The sequence below is a fragment of the Oryctolagus cuniculus genome, chromosome 20, assembly GCF_964237555.1.
Source record: "Oryctolagus cuniculus chromosome 20, mOryCun1.1, whole genome shotgun sequence".
In the NCBI taxonomy this organism is placed as follows: Eukaryota; Metazoa; Chordata; class Mammalia; order Lagomorpha; family Leporidae; genus Oryctolagus; species Oryctolagus cuniculus.
In genome coordinates this window covers 47,151,533-47,170,611 of record NC_091451.1, presented here as the reverse complement: position 1 = coordinate 47,170,611, position 19,079 = coordinate 47,151,533, and the positions used below count along the sequence as shown (strand labels likewise).

The 19,079-nt window shown below is 61.0% G+C and overlaps 1 protein-coding gene across 6 annotated transcripts in view; it reads left to right on the top strand.

Moving 5' to 3' along the window:
* BRF1 (BRF1 general transcription factor IIIB subunit) overlaps nt 1–19,079 on the top strand; it is a 59,962-nt gene that overhangs the window by 35,867 nt on the left and 5,016 nt on the right. For 4 of the 6 annotated variants that reach the window (XM_051839913.2, XM_051839909.2, XM_051839911.2 and 1 more), the window contains 10 exons: nt 6,199–6,348; nt 7,141–7,234; nt 8,008–8,134; nt 8,577–8,616; nt 9,322–9,414; nt 14,456–14,722; nt 15,972–16,033; nt 16,730–16,811; nt 16,907–16,962; nt 17,896–18,173. In XM_051839913.2, coding sequence (XP_051695873.2) covers nt 6,199–6,348; nt 7,141–7,234; nt 8,008–8,134; nt 8,577–8,616; nt 9,322–9,414; nt 14,456–14,722; nt 15,972–16,033; nt 16,730–16,811; nt 16,907–16,962; nt 17,896–18,173 — 1,249 coding nt within the window. Of the gene's footprint in view, nt 1–6,198; nt 6,349–7,140; nt 7,235–8,007; nt 8,135–8,576; nt 8,617–9,208; nt 9,415–14,455; nt 14,723–15,971; nt 16,034–16,729; nt 16,812–16,906; nt 16,963–17,895; nt 18,174–19,079 lie in introns of those variants that run through there. The other 2 variants (XM_070065677.1, XR_011385082.1) reach the window with 2 other exon arrangements.

Below are 19,079 nucleotides of genomic sequence, written 5' to 3'. Positions count from 1 at the left end.
CGTCTGCCCTTCTCTTTTTCTAACTCTGCATAGTCTTTTTTTTTTTTTTTTTAAGATTTATTTATTTATTTGAAGACAGAGAGAGGCAGAGAGAGGTGGGGGGGGAGAGAGGTCTTCCATCCACTTGTTTACTCCCCAGATGGCTGCAGCGGCCACAGCTGCGCTTATCCAAAGCCAGGAGCTTCTGGGTCTCCCACTTACGTGCAGGGGTCCGAGGACTTGGGCCATCTTCTACTGGGATGCTGGTACTCTAGGTGGTGGCTTTACCCACTGTGCCACAGTGCCGGCCCCTATAGTCTTTTTTTTTTTTTTTTTTTTTTAGATTTATTTATTTATTTATTTGACAGAGTTACAGACAGTGTGAGAGAGAGAAAGGTCTTTCCTCAGTTGGTTCACTCTCCAAATGGCTGCAACTGCTGGAGCTGTGCCGATCTGAAGCCAGGAGCTTGCCCCTGGTCTCCCATGCGGGTGCAGGGCCCAAGCACTTGGGCCATCCTCCACTGCACTCCCTGGCCACAGCAGAGAGCTGGCCTGGAAGAGGAGCAACCGGGACAGAATCCGGCGCCCCGACTGGGACTAGAACCTGGGGTGCCGGTGCCACAGGCGGAGGATTAGCCTAGTGAGCCGCGCACCGGCTCTTCTCCATTCTTCAGTGTGTACACTTCCACTTTCCCCAGCCTTGTCCCCTTCTGTTGTGTCTACTTGTTGGGCATCATTGGAGCAGGCATCAAAGGTTTATTTCTGGGCTCTCATTCCATTCCGTGGGTCTCTATGCCAGTACCATGCCAGGTTTTTTTTTTTTTTTTTTTTTTTTTTTAATATTTGTTTATTCAAAAAGCAGAGTTACAGAAAGAAAGAAGAAGCGAGGTCTTCCGTCCGCGGGTTCCCTCCCCAGATGGCGGCAGCGGCTGTGGCTGGCCAGTCCAGAGCGCGGAGCTGGAGCTGCTCCTGGGCCTCCCACGTGGGTGCAGGCCCAGCGCCCACCCCTTGGGAGTTACCTTTGAGTTTTTTTTTCCTTACGAGTCTCTCGTCTACTTTAATTTTTATTTTCTGTTATTTAATAATTTAGTTCGTTATTGTCAAGTTTCTTCCTCTACAAAGCTTCCTAAAGGAGTGTTCTGTAGCTCCCTGAGGGCTGGAGAGGGGGGACTGTGCGTCTGGGGGAGGACTGTGCATCTGGGGGGAGGACTCTGCATCTAGGGGGAGGACTGCGTCGAGGGGAGCACTGTGCGTCGGGGAGGACTGTGCGTCTGGGGGGAGCGTTGTGTGTCTGGGGGAGGACTGTGCTTCTGGGGGGAACTGTGCGTCTTGGGGAGGACCGTTTGTCTAGGGGGAGGACGGTATGTCTGAGGGGGGACTGTGCATCTGGAGGGGAGAACTGTGTGTCTGGGGGAGGACTGCGTCTGGGGGAGGACTGCGTGTCTGGGGGAGGACTGTGGGGGGAGGACCGCGTCTGGGGGAGGACTGTGCATCTAGGGGGAGGACTGTGCGTCTGGGGGAGGACTCTGCGTCTGGGGGAGGACTGTGTCTAGGGGGAGGACTGTGCATCTGGGGGAGGACTGCGTCGAGGGGAGCACTATGCGTTGGGGAGGATTGTGCGTCTGGGGGGAGCGTTGTGCGTCTGGGGGAGGACTGTGCTTCTGGGGGGAGGACTGCGTCTGGGGGAGGACTATGGGGGAGGACTGTGTGTCTAGGGGAGGACTGCGTCTGGAGGGGAGCACTGTGCGTCTGAGGGAGGACTGTACGTCTGAGGGAGCACTGTGTGTCTGGGGGGAGGAGTGTGCATCTGGGGGGAGCATTGTGCGTCTGGGGGAGGACTGTGCTTCTGGGGGGAGGACTGCGTCTGAGGGAGCACTGTACATCTAGGGGAGGACTGTGTGTCTAGGGGGAGGACTATACGTCTGGGGGAGAACTGTCGGGAGGACTGCGTCTGGGGGAGGACTGTGCGTCTGGAGGGGAGGACTGCGTCGGGGGGAGCACTGTGCGTCTGGGGGAGGACTTTGTGTCTGGGGGAGCATTGTACATCTGGGGGAGGACTGCATCTGGGGGAGGACTGTACGTCTGGGGGAGGACTGCGTCGGGGGGAGCACTGTGCGTCTGGGGGAGGACTGTGCGTCTGGAGGGGAGCACTGTCTGTTGGGGGAGGACTGCGTTGGGGGGAGCACTGTGCGTCTGGGGGAGGATTGTGTGTCTAGGGGGAGGACTGTGTCTGGGGGAGCACTGTGTGTCTGGGGGAGGACTGTGTTGGGGGAGGACTGCGTCGGGGGGAGCACTGTGCGTCTGGGGGAGGACTGTGCGTCTGGAGGGGAGCACTGTGTGTTGGGGGAGGACTGCGTCGGGGGGAGCACTGTGGGGGGAGGACTGTGTGTTGGGGGAGGATTGCGTCGGGGGGGAGCACTATGCGTCTTGTGCTTGCAGACAGGCCTGGGTTAAGCTTCTGTTCCTGGAATGAACCAGGGCCCTTTTCAAACGCCTGCACAGCCTTGGGCAAACGCTCACTCTTAAGCCACATTTAAAGGGAAACAGACAGCGACACTGAACAGAGCCCACCTGTGACAGAGGTCCTAGAACAAGCCAGCCCTCCAGAAGGAAGGTTCTACGTGTAGACGGCAAAGGCAGTGAGTCTCACAGACAGCCCGATGGGCTGCAGTCGGCGTTCGCCTTACATGGGGGCGGCGTGATGAGGCGGCATCTGGGATTGGCTGGGGCTTGGTGCTGGGCTACCACTCGCACATCAAGCTGGGGTGCCCTTCCTGTGTGGGAAGTCCACTTGGACCAGACGGATTCCTCAGATACAGGCTGCTCCTGGCCCAGTTGCAGAACGTGAACTGTATTTGTTAATTTGAGACTGATGGTGTGTCTGAGCCCCTCTGCAGTCTTGTTAATTTAAGAGAGGTCTGGTAAAGTCTCCTGTTGTGGCTCTCAGGTTCTAGTTCCAGTTTACTTCTTCCCCTGTCCCCTGTGTGCCCTCTTCCTGTTTTCCGCATTGCTGGTGGCACTGTGGCTCCGTTCCCGGCCTCGGAGCCCTGCAGCCCATCTGCCTACCCCGCCCCCAGCCCAGTCTTTCTTTAGCCTCTTGCGTTACTTTTTAGGTCTCTTGTAAGTCATATTTTCTGGCACACATTCTTTTTTTTTTTTTTTTTTTTTAAAGATTTATTGATTTGAAAGAGAGAGAGAGAGAGAGAGAGGGGTCTTTCATCTGCTGGTTCACTCCCCAAGTGGCCACAGTGGCTGGGGCTGGGTCTCCCACGTGGGTGCAGGGCCCCAAGTCCATAGCAGAGAGCAGGATCGGAAGTGGAGCAGGCGGGGCTCAAACCGGTGCTCGTAGGGGATGCTGGCCCTGCAGGCGGCACTTTACCCACTGCGCCACAGCGCCGGCCCCTTCTGGCACATATTCTACGAGGAAAGGGCCCCAAGATTTCACTCAGCTGGTTTCTGGCAGTTTCAGCTGCTGCTCGTGTGTGGTGCTGGAGGCCCTCTGAGAGCAGTGTTGCAAGATGAGCCTTGCCGAGCCCTTGGCCCCACAGTCCCCACCCCGCCCCACGGGCTAACTTGCACTTGTTTCCAGGGTCCCACCCAGGTCAGAGTTGTTTTTTTTTGTTAGTTTGTTTGTTTATAATAGATTTATTTATTTGAAAGGCAGAGGAAGAGAGAGAAAGGTCAGTCTTCCATCCACTGGTTCACTCCCCAGATGGCCGCAATAGAACTGGGCAGATCAGAAGTCAGGAGCTTCTTCCAGGTCTCCCACATGGGCACAGGGGCCCAAGCACTTGCCGTCTTCCACTGCTTTCCCAAGCCATAGCAGAGAGCTGGATCATGCGTGGAGCAGCTGGGACTTGAACCAGTGCCCACATGGGATGCTGGCACTGCAGGCTGCGGTGTTTACCCGCTACACCACAGCGCCGGCCCCAAGAATGGGATCTTTTAATACCCTTTTAACCCCTAGCACTGATGGTTTCTGTTACTGAGAATAAAAATATTAGCAGAAATGTTCAGAACAACTTTGGGGTAGACTTCGGCTGCCGCAGCTGACAGCAGCTGCGACACCTGGTCCAGGAGGGGCACCCGGGTTTGATTCCCGGCTCCAGTCTGGTTCCACCTTCCGGCTTCCCTCCTCAGATACAGCTGTGTGCCATCTTTCTCACCGTGATCTTTCTTGTTTATTTTACTTTAAAAATGTACTGGAGAGCAAGCACAGTTTTAGCTGCCTGCTCACTCCCCAAATGTTTGCGATGCCAGGAAGGGGCTGAAACAGGGGCTGGAGGCTCCCTCCAGGTCCCGCTGCTTCTAGGGCCTGTATTAGCAGGAAGATGGAATCGGAAACCGGAGCCAGCGCTCAGTCCACGCACTGTCGTGTGGGGTGTGCGCACCTTCACTGACGACCTAACCCCCAGAACAGACGCGTTTGATAGCAACCGAATCACCAGACCCCAACATCACAAACAAGACTCCACAGTGGAAATGGACTGTGGCTCCAGACTGCCCAGACTCACAGCCAGGTCCACCCTGGGGGGTCACGTGGCTTTGGACATACCACGTGGTTTCTCTCCTTCGCTCACCTGCAGGACTGTGAGCTGAAGGCCTGCTGGGATCATTTGGTATGGCCCAACCAAGGGGTGACGCTCGCTCACACCACAGCCACACGTGGTCAGTGCAGGGGACCCAGGCTGCTGGCATGGCTGCTGCTGTCTTCTGTGGCCTCCTTTTTTTTTTTTTTTTTTTTTTTTTTTTTTTTTTTTTTTTTAGACAGAGTGGACAGTGAGAGAGAGACAGAGAGAAAGGTCTTCCTTTGCCGTTGGTTCACCCTCCAATGGCTGCCGCGGCTGGCGCACTGTGGCCAGCGCACTGCGTTGATCTGAAGGCAGGAGCCAGGTGCTTCTCCTGGTCTCCCATGGGGTGCAGGGCCCAAGCACCTGGGCCATCCTCCACTGCACTCCCTGGCCACAGCAGAGAGCTGGCCTGGAAGAGGGGCCACCGGGACAGAATCCAGCGCCCCGACCGGGACTAGAACCCGGTGTGCCAGCGCCGCAGGCGGAGGATTAGCCTGGTGAGCCATGGCACCGGCCTTCTGTGGCCTTCTGGGACACAGGGATGGACCCACTTGTGGGACCTCAGGGGCCTCCAAGGCCAGAGTGCACTCCCTCGTCAGGGCAGGAGGCTGGCAAGCAGCCAGGGCTTCCTTGTCCACTGCTGCTGTGAGAGAGGAGAGAGTGACCACTCCCCTGCCCTGGACTCCCGGGGTTGCCACTGCCTTGTTCTCTGCAAGCAGCGCCTGCTCCCAGCCCTTGCCCTCTGCAGCCTGGACCCTGGAACAGCCTGTGTGGCCCCCACCATGCTCCCAAGGCACTGCTTGCTTCCCTGGCCCTTGTTGCTGGCCACCGCCGTCTGCTGTGGGCCTGTGAATTTTTGCTCCCAGCGTGCCGCCAGGCGCCCGGGAGGCACTGCCAAGGAGTAGTGTGTGTGTGCCTGTGCCGCCAGGCGCCCGGGAGGCACTGCCAAGGAGCAGTGTGTGTGTGCCTGTGCCGCCAGGCGCCCGGGAGGCACTGCCAAGGAGCAGTGTGTGTGTGCCTGTGCCGCCAGGAGCCCGGGAGGCACTGCCAAGGAGCAGTGTGTGTGTGTGTGCCTGTGCCGCCAGGCGCCCGGGAGGCACTGCCAAGGAGCAGTGTGTGTGTGTGTGCCTGTGCCGCCAGGCGCCCGGGAGGCACTGCCAAGGAGCAGTGTGTGTGTGTGTGCCTGTGCCGCCAGTGCTGCAGCCTGCATGAGTGAGCTGGCGATGCACAGGCTGGTCTGTGTGCAGAGCCGCCCTCTGTCCTGCCCTTTGACCTGTCGTCCCCTTCTGAGACTCCTAGAGAACCCTTAGCCCTGAGCAGGGGAGTGAGTGGACACTCCCCAGCCCCTCCTGGTGCAGGCTGGCTTGGTGGTGGGAGAGCCATGGCTCTCCTGGACGCAGGAGCTGCAGCTGCTGCAGCTGTGTGGGGACCCCCGGGAGCCCGTGTACGTGGGGAGCAGGCGAGGCTGTTGCACACGTGCCCCCAGAGACCCCCGGGAGCCCGTGTACGTGGGGAGCGGGCAAGGCTGTTGAACACGTGCCCCCAGAGACCCCCGGGAGCCCGTGTACGTGGGGAGCGGGTGAGGCTGTTGAACACGTGCCCCCAGAGACCCCCTGCCAGGCTAGTGCTGACCCGCGTGTGTGCGTAGACCCATGCCTGTACATCCCGCGCTTCGCCCACCTGCTGGAGTTCGGGGAGAGGAACCACGAGGTGTCCATGACAGCCCTGCGGCTGCTGCAGCGGATGAAGAGGGACTGGATGCACACCGGCCGGCGCCCCTCGGGCCTCTGCGGAGCAGGTGAGTGCCAGGGCCCTGTGGCGGCAGCCTGGACTCGCTGGCCATTGCGATGTTTGTGGGCTGATTGTTTGGGCAGGCTGAGCTCGTGGGCTGTGACTTGGGCCTTGCTCCCCTCACCCCAGACCCGCAGGTCCTCAGCCCTCAGGGACGTCCTCATGCTCCCAGTCGGCCTCCCAGGCCCTGAGCTGAGGGGTGGGACCTGCAGGCCCCACGGCTGCGAGCCCACGTTGCAACTCAGAGGCAGTGGCTGCTCAGGGAGTGCAGTTGACAGTGCGGCCACACAGAACAAATTCCTCAGGACCTGCAGCTGCACCGCTGTGGCCACACCTCTGCAGTCCTGGGTGCTGCTGCTCCTTCTCTTGGTGCATGGACATGGCCTGGCTGGCCACAGCAGCCTGGGGCCTGGAGTCCCCTGCCAGGAGCACCCCTCAGTGCAGAGGGCCCATGGTTTCCTCCCCTGCGGTGCCTGCTCTCGGCCCCGTGTTACCACGTGTGGAGTGACCTTGAGCTTACGGGCTCATTTGTTTACGTGACGCTCTCTGCCCTCTCTGCACTCTCCCTTTTGTGAATGGAGGTGGGGCCTGCATTTCCCCAGAAGCCCCCCACGCAGCGTTGTGTTCTGGGAACAGTGGGTGCTGGCCTGCCGGCCCACCTCTCAGCTGGAGTGGCCGTGCCAGGTGCAGGTCTTGTGGCCCTGGTGACAGACCGCCTGACCCCAGGTCTCACACAAGGCTCAGCTGTCGCTGTCCTGGGCTGGGCTGGGCCTCACAAGGGCCCTCCTGTTCCTTCCAGCGCTTCTGGTCGCAGCCAGGATGCACGACTTCCGGAGAACTGTCAAAGAGGTCATCAGCGTGGTCAAAGTGTGCGAGTCCACCCTGCGGAAGAGGTAGGGTCCCTCGGCCAGGACTCGGGGCCTCCCAGGCGAGGCTGCTGCTGCCCCTTCCTGTCTGGCTGTGCCTGGCCTGCCCTGGTGGCACAGGCTCAGATGTGCTGAGGGCCACCCTGCCCGGCTAGGGCGTCCCCCACCTCCTGACCCCAGCGTCTCTGAGGTAGGGTGCAGGGTGCCTGGGAGCAGCAGAAGGGCGCTGTGACAGGCCTTCTGAGAGCCACGTGGCCCACCTCCCAGTGGACGCTGCCTCTGCTCAGCCCTGGGGTGGCTCCTGGCGTGGGCGGTGCCTCGCAGGCCCTCTGGAGTGACAGGTTGGCCCAGTCGCTCCCGAGGGGATGCGGGACGCTGGTTTGCTGCTGTGTCTGACGTGGCTGGCAGACATGTGATCACGTCTGATACAGTTTCCAAAAGCAAATGGAAAATTATTTTGCTTTAAATACTTGACTTCCATTTCTCCTTGAAAATTCCTGTTTTCGACATTTAGAAGTTTTGTAAGATGTAGTTTTTGGTGAGGGTTAGGCAGGATGCCCTGCTCTCGGCCGTGGCAGTTCTGGCTCCGCCTCCGTTGCATCACGGCCTCCTCTGGGTCTTCCCGCCAGGACCCCCAGAGCCTGTGGGAATGAGGGTTTTTCTCCCAGGGACCTGAGGCGCTGACAGGATGAGGTGGGGCAGGAGAGGCTGGCAGGAAGTGACGGCTGAGCTGGTGACTCGGTGCGGCCGGGGGGCCGACGGGCGTTCAGTTCTTTAGGGCCTGCACGTCTCTGTCTCAGGCTCACAGAATTTGAAGACACGCCCACCAGTCAGCTGACCATCGATGAGTTCATGAAGATTGACTTGGAGGAGGAATGCGACCCCCCCTCCTACACAGCTGGACAGAGGAAGCTGCGGATGAAGCAGGTAGCGCCCGCGTGACGCCGTGCTGGCCACACCCCTGTCCCATGTGTGTGTCTGTGCGTGTGCACCGTCAGGAGGCCAGCCTTCTGCTCCCATAGAGCCCCTCCCCACAGCAGAGTATTGGTTCTGGTTTTGCTCCAGAAGGCTGGAGTAGGAAGTGTGGGTTCCGTGACTCGGCTGTACTGTGGAATATTCCAGAAGTCCTTGAAGCAACAGAAGTTGCTTGTCTTGTCATCAAGGTCTTTGGGTCAGGCCTGGCCTGGGGGGAGGCTGCGCTGGTCTTGGGCCTTACACAGCCTGCCCCTGTCTGGGTGCGTCCTGCACAGTTGTGGGAGGGGCTGCCTGCGTCCCACACGCTGCCGTCCGCCCTGAGTTGGTGTGGGAGGCAGGTGCGGTGGCCTGGCGTGGACGCCGGTCACTGGCGCGTCTCACCTTCCTCTTGCAGCTGGAGCAGGTCCTGTCCAGGAGACTGGAGGAAGTCGAAGGTAAGGAACGTCTTCCCAGGCAGGGGCTTCAGTGTCCCGACAGAGGCGGATGGTTTTGTTTTGTTTTGTTTTGTTTTTTAAGACTTATTTATGTATTTGAAAGGCAGAGCAACAGAGGAGGAGAGACAGAAAGATCTTCCATTCACTGGTTCACTCCCCAGATGGCCAGGGCCGGGCTAGGCTGCGGCCAGGAGCCTGGAACTCTGTCCAGGTCTCCCATGGGGGTGCAGGGGCCCAAGCACGGGGGCTGTCCCCCGCTGCTTCCCCAGGCCACAGCAGGGAGCCGGATGAGAAGTGGAGCAGCGGGGACCAGTGCTCACGTGGGAGGCCAGCGTTGCAGGTGGCGGCTTAAGCCACTGTGCCACAATTCTGGTCTCTACTTTTTTTTTTTTTTTTTCCCCAGAAGAAGAGAAAGAGAGAAGCAGAGAGACAGAGAAAAAGAGCTACCGTCTGGTAGTTCACTCCCCAGATGGCCGCAATGGCCAGGGCTGGGCTGAGGCCAAAGCTGGGAGCCGGGAGCTGGGAGCTCCATCCTGGTTTCCACATGGGTGGCAGGGACCCAACCACCTGAGCCATTACTGCTGCCTCCCAGGGTCCACGGTAGCAGGAAGCTGGGGTCCAGAGCTGGAGCTGTGGGGCACCAGCGTCCTCTCACCACTGGGCCAGACGCCTGCTCCTTGTGCTGACTTCTTGCTTCTGACCAAGGTGAAATATCCAGTTACCAGGATGAAATTGAGATTGAGCTTGAAAACAGCCGCCCAAAGGCCAAGGGGGCCCTTGCCAACCTGGCGAAAGACGGTGAGCTCCGCCCTGCCCTGCCCTGCCCTGCCCTCACGGCCTAAGTGACTCTAGGCCAGCATCCCTGAGACTTCGGTCAGCACCTCCCCCTCACTGACCTTCGACCCGGACTCCGCCCCCTCACCCCACTCCTGCACCTGGCTGCTGTCACCTCCTCCCAGCACTGTGCTGAATGTCCTCCCAGATTGGCTTTGCTACTACCAACCCTGAGACCCCAGGCCCCGCCCCCACCCCACAGCCTCCTCCCCTCGTGGACGGCGTGGCAGTGAAGGGACATGTGCTCCCGGGCTGCCTTTCTCAGCACAGAGGGACTGCAGTGGTCCTCATCCTGCGACTGCCCACCTGACCCTCAGGTTAGGAGCTGGGGTGCCAGTCACCATGGCAGCAGCCCTGGTCTCTGTCCTGTTGCCCTCTGCTCATCAGAACTGGCTCCAGGCAGTGCCATGTTGTCAGGCGCTGGCGTCAGGAGGGGGTGGGGAGTGGGCCCTCAGCCTCCCCTGAGCTGTGGTAGCTGCTCTTGGTTATTTTCGCATGTGAACTTTGGGGTCCCCTCCTTCACTCTGCTCTGTAGCACCCTGTCCTTGTCCTGCTGGGGTCCCCACGGGCCTGTCCAGGGCCTGCTGCTCCCTGCTGCCTCGTGGGCGGCATCTTTCTCCCTTCGTGCCTGCTGCCTGTTGTTTGTGGACGGTACTGGTCTGGTTGTTTTAAAGGTTATTTATTTGAAAGACAGAGTTAGAGATTTTCCATCCTCTGTTTCACTCTCCAAATGGCCACCACAGTCAGGACTAGGCCAGGCCAAACCCACGAGCCATTTCTGGGTCTCCCAGGTGGGTGCAGGGGCCCAAGCACTTGGGCCATCCTCTGCTGCTTTCCCAGGCACATTAGCAGGGAGCTGGATTGGAAGTGGAGCAGCTGGGACTTGAACTGGGCACCCACATGGGATACCAGCCTTGCAGATGGTGGTTTAACCCACTGCACCACAATACTGGCTCCTCCTTTTCCTTTTAAATTGTATTTATTTATGTGTATATTAACGTATATATTTATGTGTATATTTGAAAGGCGGAGCAAGAGAGAGAGAGTGTTTCCATTTGCTGTTCACTCCCAAGATGGTCACAACAGCTGGGCCTGGGCTGGGTACAGCCAGGGGCCAGGAACTCCACCCAGGTCTCCTGCATGGTGGCAGGAACCCAGGCACTTGTCATCTTCCGTTGCCTTCCCAGGCTCATTAGTGGGAGCTGGGTTGGAAACGGAGCAGCTGGGACTCAAACTGGCACTCCAGTAGGGGTGCTGGCGGCACTGGTAGCAGCTTAGCCCCCACGCAACAAGGTCAGCCCTGCGTTCTCAGTTCTCTCTCACCTCTGTGCCCTGCCCGGCCCTTCAGCACTTGGTGAGTGGCGGTGGCCGTAGTGGCCTGTCCTGCCTCCGTTAAGGCCTCGACTGCCCCGTGGGGCCCCAGGTCTGCTCTGTGCCAGGTGCCGTCCCGCTGCCCCTGCTCCTTGAGTGCTCTTGTCTCAGCAGCGTGTGCAGACCACAGGTGCCCGTGACACCTCAGGCCTGTGCTGGCTCCTGAGACCGTCGCCCTGTGGCACCGTGCATCTCAGATGCCTTTGTCGTTCTCTGTTGCCTGGGCCTCCCTTTCCACCGTGTTCTGTTTCTCTCCCTAGCCAGGCTGCTGGTGCTCCCCTGAACGTGGCCTCTGTGGGTGCTCGGGTGCTGGCATCGCAGGCTCAGTGCCGCAGCGCCAGCCCCTGCCTGCCCGCTGACTGGCCGGTGGCCGGCTGCGCACGGCACGGCGGGGAGCCCTGCTCCAGGCGTTGTCCTGCCTGGAGCACGTCCAGGTCTTGGCCTGGGTTCTCCCTATCCCGGGGAAGGGAATTGTGGCGTTCAGGGAGGTGTTTTCTGCTTTTGTTGTTAATCCTGCCTGTGCCGCTGATGCTGGCTTCCCTTTGTACAGTTTCACAGCCAGTGTCTGAGAACGCGGGTGCTTGGAAGGAGGCACCCCTGCCCCCAGGCACGGAGGCGGGGTCAGCGCCGTCCTGCTCTGGCTGTCACGGCTGCCGTTGCTGTTAAATGGTGCCCTCGGGTCTCTGGTCCTTGGGCCTGCCAGTGATGGCTCTAGCACAGAAGTGCCACCACCGCTCTCCTTGCCGTGGCTGGCATGTGGTTGGGTCCAGCTGTGCACAGGCCTGGCACCTGCCTGCGCCCACCTCCACTCTCCATCACCTGCCCTGCGCCCACCTCCGCTCTCCATCGCTCCCCTGGGGCCTGTCTTCTGTCCGCCGTAGACTCCAGCTGAGCCGCCTGGTCCTCGGCGTGGCCAGAGCAGCGCACCTGCTTGTTGCCCCCAGCCCTCCGAGCCCCCAGCCCTCCGAGCGCAGGCTTGTGCTCTGTGCTGGTGGCGCCCTTGTTGCGGTGTCTTCACTCCTGTTTCCTGCACGTGTCTGTCCGCGCCTGCCCTGGCAATGAACAGACATGCTTTGTTCTCCCGCCGGCGTTGGGAGCACAGGCTGCTGGGGTGGAGGCAGCAGAGCTGTGGACGGGCGTGGCAGCCTCTGCGGCCTGGGCCTGCTCCTGGAGGAGGGGCTCCCTCTGAAGCGCCGCTTGCTCTTCAGGGCGGAGCTGCGCCTGCGTCTGCACCTCTGGAGGTAAACGTGGTGGACGTCCTGCTCCCTGGCATTCGAGGCATTTCTATTTCTTATTTATTTGAGGGGCAGAGTTACAGAGAGGCAGAGCGAAAGTCTTCCGTCCTTTGGTTCACTCCCCAGATGGCCGCAACAGCAGAGCTGAGCAGATCCAAGCCAGGAGCCAGGAGCTTCCTGCAGATCACCCACGCAGGTGCAGGGGCCCAAGGACCTGGGCCGTCTTCCACTGCTTTTCCAGGCCACAGCAGAGAGCTGGATCAGAAGTGGAGCAGCTGGGACTTGGACCAGCGCTCGTATGGGATGTTGGCACTGCAAGCAGTGGCTTTACCCGCCCCTTGAGGCGTTTCTAACCCTGCCTCTGGCCCTGTGCCGTGAACTTGGCCAGGACGTGGTTCCTGGACAGTGACCTAAACCGTAGCAAGGTGTTTCAGAGCATCCTTCTCTTCTCGGTGGCGTGTGGGGTCCGCGCGGCAGCCTGACTGCCGTACCTCATTCCTGCCCCATTTTTAGCTTTGTAGGTTTTTGTTTGAAAAGTAGAGAGACAAACAGAGATCTTCCATCTGCTGGTTCACTTCCTAAATACCTGCAACAGCCAGCGATGGGTCAGGCTGAGCCCAGGAGCCAGGAGCTTCCTCTGGGCCCAGGCACTTGAGCAGGAGCTTCTGCCTCCCACGGTGCACATTAGGGAGCTGGGACTCAACCCAGGCCCTGCGGGACGGGAGGCGGGCATCCCGGACAGCGTCCTCGCTGCCAGGGCCTGCCCCTGAGATGTGGCTTTTTAAAGTTAAGTTGACCACTTGATAACTGTTAGCAGCTTTATTAAGGTATAACACGCAGCCAACTGTACATGATGAAAATGTACCCTCTGTGGCCAGCGCTGTGCCACAGCAGGTTAAAGCCCTGGCCTGCAGCACTGACATCCCATGTGGGCATCGGTTCAAGTCCCAGCTCCTCCACTTCCAATCCAGCTCCTTGTTAATGAGCCTGGGAAAGCAGGGGATGATGGCCCAAGTACCTGGGCCCCTGCATCCGCATGGGAGACCCAGAGGAAGCGCCTGGCTTCTGGCTCCCAGCTTTGGATCAGCACAGCTCTGGCCATTGTGGTCATTTGGGGAGTGAACCAGTGGATGGAAGATCTCTTTCTCTCCCTCTATGTGCAACTCTTTCAAATAAATAAAATAAATCTTTTAAAAAGAAATGAAGCGTTCCCTTTGAGTTCTGCATCCTGACACCTGCCACACCTGTGAAGCCCTCCTGCCCCAGGCTGCCACAGGGCTGCTCTGTCACTGTGAGTAGTTGGGTCATATTTTCTAGAATGTTACGCTGGTAGGATCACGTATGTACTCTTTTCTCCTTTAGCTATTTTCACACATTGTCTTTATTTTGAGTCGTTCGTCGATAGTTTGTTCCTTTTCCTGTGGTGTGAGCTTCCTGGATGGACCGGGGTGGTGCATCTCTTGTAGGATGTGTGGTCTCTTCCAGCTTGGTGTGTTAGGAACACCGACCGTGGCGGCCAGCGCTGTGGCAGAGCAGGTGAAGCCGCTGCCTGTGGTGCAGGCATCCCAGGTGGCACCAGTCATGCCCTAGCTGCTTTCAGTCCAGCTCCCCACAATGGCCTGGGAAGGGCGCAGAGGAGGGGAGGAGGGCCCGAGTGCTTGGGCCCCTTCGGCTGGCCCTGCCCCGGCAGTTGTGGCCACTGGGGAGTGCACTGGTGGGTGGAAGATCTCTCTCTCTCTCTCTCTGTCTCTCTAACTCTGACTTCCAAATAAATAAATGAACTTTTTTTTAAGTATCTGTTGCGAATCTGTGTGTGCTGGTCTCTGTGTGGGTGTGTTCCAGGTGTGTTCCGGGAGCACACGTTCCTGTGTCTTGTTTCTGCGTGGTTCCTTGTGACTCGGTGCACGCCTCCCTGCTGATGGGTGGTGAGCCTGGTGGTTTTCTGCGTGTCCTTGTGGAAGTCTCCGTGCCTGCTTTGCCCGTTTGCAGTGGGCTCTGTGTGTCCTGATGGGGCGGAGGCTGCAGATAAGCCCCGGGCTGCCTTCTCAGCCTGACTGTGCCCTCGAAGGCGGTGCCTCCGTGTCTCCCGACCACGTCAGCAGCGTTCTGCGATTTGTGCTTTCCGTGTCGGGCCTAATCCAGGGCCACAAACACCTGCTCCGTGCTTCCTCCCAGCTCGCCCACTCGGCCCGTGGTGTGTGCACGGCTAAATTTCACACCAGGTGTGGGGTGTGGGTGGAGGCTCCTCCTGCACAGGCGCCAGCTCCCACGTGGACAGGGCCTCGTCTGTCCAGCGGTGGCTCTTCTCAGCCGTTCTGCACGTGGTGAGAATGCTGTCCCCAGAGCTGCTCTGGCTTTCTGCCCAGCTGACCGGTGGTAAGCGGGCCCTGTGTCCGCAGGCTCCGTGGAGGACACCACGTCCAGCTTATTTGGCGAGGAAGACACCGAGGACGAGGAGCTGGAGGCCGCCGCCAGCCACCTGAACAAGGACTTCTACCAGGAGGTGCTCGGCGGCACTGCGGGCAGCTCGGCCGGTGCCGGGGACCCCGAGGACAGCAGCAGGCCCCCTGCCCTGGAGTCCCTGCTCGGCCCCCTGCCCACAGCAGCCAGCCTGGGCATCTCGGACTCCATCCGCGAGTGCATCTCCTCCCAGAGCCGGGACCCCAGTGAGTGCCTCTGCGGGGGCCATGGGTGGGTGCTGAGGCTGTGCCTGCCACGTGACCTGTGCGGGACGGTAGCATTTGTTCTAGAAGGGTAGGCTTTGGTGGGTGCAGCCAGTGCCCTGCACAGGGCTTTGAGGGCTCAGTGGTCTCGAGGTAAGGAGCTGGGCGTTTGCTCTCGCCCAGGACACTGACAGTCTCGTCACCGTCACGGAACACTTGCTCCTGCCATGGTGGCCCCTGGCTGGCTTGAAGAGGTGGCTGCTGTGAGCCTGGGGCTGTGTCGGTCGGGCTTGGAGTCGTGCAAGGAGCAGGACCTGAGCCCCTTGTCCCCTCCTCATTTGTTTAATGTGGGGGGAGAACCTGGGGCCTTGGGCGCTGGCGGTACCAAGGAGCCCTGAGCAGGACGGAACACGGCATCTGTGCCACTCCCGCCTCCTGTTCTTGAAGCTCTCACTCCACTCCTGGGAGGGCAGGGCCCCAGCGGCTCCAGGAGAAGTGCAGGTTGGTCCCGTTGCCGTTCTCGGCCAAGCCAGGCCAGCCTGGGCGCTGCAGCGAGCACTGCCCTCGCAGGGCCCCTGGACACAGCGCCGGCTGTGAGCAGGACCTGGACGCTCACACACAGCACTGGTCAGGCACGACAGACGGCCCCCAGGCAGCCAGGTGCACAGTGACCCCATGCAGAAAGAGGCTGTTCTGGCCAGGCTGAGAGAATGAGGGCAGCCAGGCAGGCCACAGAGGGTCACGAGGAGCAGGCTCGGGTCTCAGGTGTGAGTGACAGCAGGAGAGCACGCCAGACAGCCTACTGTGGGCGGGGCTCAGCCGAGGACCACGGGGTGACAAAGGACTGTGGGGGACCTTGCTGAGGCTGGACGGTGGGGCTCCCTGGGGCCTGGGCTCCTAGAATCCTGTGCCTTCACCACGTTCCTGCCAGCACCGTGATGGGACTGCACCCTCCATGCCTCCTCCTCCACGGGCTTTTCCTGCCGATCAGGACGGCAGGGGCACCCGCTGCCGTCATCCTAGCCGAGAGCCTGTGTCTTGTGACGCACAGGACGCCGTGGCCGCACTGCTCTCCCTGGTTTCCCTTAGTGCCGGCTCGTCACTCGGTGCTCTCGTGGGGAGACCGTGAGGGAAGGGCAGGACTTGCTGGTGCAGAGGGAACCCAGCTTCTAGAAGCTCCTTGGCCCAGGTGGGGTCTGTGCTCCTCCAGGCAGGTTGACCCTAATGAAACCAACGTTGCCTTTCTCTGCAGCCGATGCCTCGGGGGATGGCGAGCTGGACCTCAGTGGCATCGATGACCTTGAGATCGACAGAGTGAGTGACCCTGCGCCCCCTCGCCTGCCTGGGAGGTCAGCTGTGGTGGGCTTGGTCTCCCCCCCAGTGCCGGGGCCTGCTGCTCGCCTCTGACCTCAGGGCCTTGTGGTTCCCCGGCTCCCCAGGCGCACGGGTGGCCTCGTGGTCCCCGCAGGCTCCCTTGCCCCAGCCTTGGCTCGACAGTGGCCTCAGGTGCTTCAGACCCTTCCCCCTGGAAGCCAGAGCCACCATCGGGGACGCGGCCTGTGGCCCAGGCAGACTTGCAGGGGCCGTCTCAGTGGAGGTCTGCACGGACGGAGCGTGCGGCGGTGTCCAGGCCCCGAGGCCCAGGCATGCGGCTCCACGCTGCACCTCAGTGGCACCTGTTCTCTCAAGCAGCGAGTCTGTGGCCGCCTGGTGCCCTGTGTGGACCTCTCTCTGGGCTCAGTCCCTCCACGGGGACTGGGGCCCTGCACCTGGGCCGCAGGGTTCTGGTGTGGCAGGGCCGTGAGCGCCTGGGAGGGTCACGGATGCCGCCTGCGAACTTGGCTTTGGAAAGGACAGAGGGGCAGCAGGTCTCCCCAGCTTTCTCCAGTGGCAGCCCGGTTTCCTTCCTGACCGAGGCCGCCCGTGCGGGAAGGGCACTCACTGGCCAGAGGCCGCAGCGTGCCCCAGGGCATGGAAGGGTGAAGCTGAAGCCCCTCCTGTGCCCCACAGTACATCCTGAATGAGTCGGAGGCCCGCGTGAAGGCCGAGCTGTGGATGCGGGAGAACGCGGAGTACCTGCGGGAGCAGAAGGGTGAGCGCCCGCCCCGCCTGCCTGCGGGGACCCCGCGGCCCTGGGCCTCGCTGACCCCACTGACCCACTGACCCACCGCTTTCGTCCACTTCTAGAGAAGGAGGCGAGGATAGCAAAGGAGAAGGAACTCGGCATCTATAAGGAGCACAAGGTGGGCGCCTCCGGGTCTCTGGGAGGAAGCGGCACCCACGCTGGCCGCACACCAGCCCCGGCATCGCCGCGCATGGCCGTGCCGCTCGGACCTGGGGCCGGGGCTGAGGTCCAGACCAGCGCCCTCGGTCTCTGGGGCCAGTGTGACCGGGTCTCCTCCAGCTCTGATGGCGGTGCTTCTCTGCTCTCCTGGGAGGGCCTGGGCTCCGCTGCTGCTCCGTGCCCGTGTGGGGACGTCAGCCACATGCGGCCGAGCTGCTTGTGACTGAGAGAGGAGGCAGAGGCTGGGTGCAGAGCTGCCCACTCAGGAGGGCCTCTGGAACTTGGCGCGCGGGAGCTGGGGGCCCTGAGCCTCCACCCGCACAGCTGCAGCTCCATGCTTTGCTGGGTGCCTCGCTTTCCTCACCAGAGGGGCATCCAGGATGTGAGGTGGGGGTGCCAGGATGGTCTGAGGCCAGCTGGTGGGGCTCAGCACAGGCTTCTTGTCCCAAGGAGCCCCCTGTCCACAGCTCAGCTCCCAGGCCGCAGTCCAGGGTGGAGGACTGGGGCAGGCTGTCCACCTGTGTCCTGGGTGACGCCCCTGCTGCATTCCTTGCGAGGCACCCCTTACCTGCCACCACGGGACCCGGACACAGCTGGGGACCCAGGTGGCTGGCTTTGGGCGTTGATCGCCATCACTGCTTGGTGGCCTTGTAGCTCCTGGGCTGGCCTCCTGCTGTGGCATGGCTCCCAGCTGATGGCCAGTTTTGCCCCAAGTGAGATGTGGCTGAAGCAGGCTCAGCAAGGCCCAGTCTCAGAGGGGAGAGGGGAGCAGCCCCTCGGAAGGGCTGGGAGGACCCCACCCCGTGCCGTGCCCTCCGCTCGGGGGGGGGGGGCACTCTGGTTGCTCAGAGTCCGTGGTTCACAGGGACCCTGCTTTTGTGTTTCAATGAAGCCCAAGAAGTCTTGCAAGCGTCGCGAGCCCATCCAGGCCAGCACCGCTGGGGAGGCCATCGAGAAGATGCTGGAGCAGAAGAAAATCTCGAGCAAGATCAACTACAGCGTGCTGCGGGGCCTGGACAGCCCGCCCAGGGAGGCCGTGCTGCGGGGCCTGGACAGCCCGCCCAGGGAGGCCGTGCGGCCGGCCGCCGGGGGCAGCTCCAGGAAGCTGCCTCGGAGGAGAGCAGCAGCCAGCAGGAGTGGGGCTGACCCTGGGACCAGCGTGGGAAAGAGGTACCCTGCTGTTCCTCGGGCTGGGGCCGGGGCTGCCCTGGGCCTGCAGGCCGTGAGCTGGGCAGGAGGCTGTAGTCTGGACGATCCTGCAGCATCAGGCTGTGCTCTGTCCCAAGGAGGCAGCAGGGCACCGGGAGAGGCACGTCCTTGGCCTGGCCAGGGTGTGCAGAATGGGAGAAGAGCCCGCCACAGCCGACTCAGTGCCGGCTCCACCAAGGGCAGGGATGTGAGCGAGGCCGTGGGGACAGGGCGCAGGGATGCGCCCCTCCGCACCCCGGGTGCCCCCCAGCCCCGCGCAGTTGCCAGTTTCCCTCATGACTCAGGTCAGAAGCAGAGACGTGCCCCTTGGCGTTTTTCCTCAAGCTGAACCAAACACCTGTTGGTGTGCAGTACTTTGCTGTGCCTTGGGCTTCGTTTTTGTTGTTGTTGTTGTTGTTGTTTTTTTTTTTTTTTTTTTTTGACAGGCAGAGTTAGTGAGTGAGAGAGAGACAGAGAGAGAGGTCTTCCTTCCGTTGGTTCACCCCCCAAGTGGCCGCTACGGCCGGCGCTGCGCTGATCCAAAGCCAGGAGCCGGGTACTTCCTCCTGGTCTCCCATGCGGGTGCAGGGCCCAAGCACTTGGGCCATCCTCCACTGCCTTCCTGGGCCATAGCAGAGAGCTGGACTGGAAGAGGAGCCACCGGGACAGAATCCGGCGCCCCGACTGGGACTAGAACCTGGGGTGCCTGCGCTGCAGGGGGAGGATCAGCCCAGTGTGACGGATTTGGGAACGCTGTTCCTGTATGGAGGGCAGCACCTCTGCATCCGTGGGCCCCATTCTTCCGCCCGCTGTTCAGCAGGCGTCTCAGCAGCCTGGCACTAGCGAGTTGTTCACGTCTTGCTTCTGTGTGCCCTCGGGGTCTGTCCT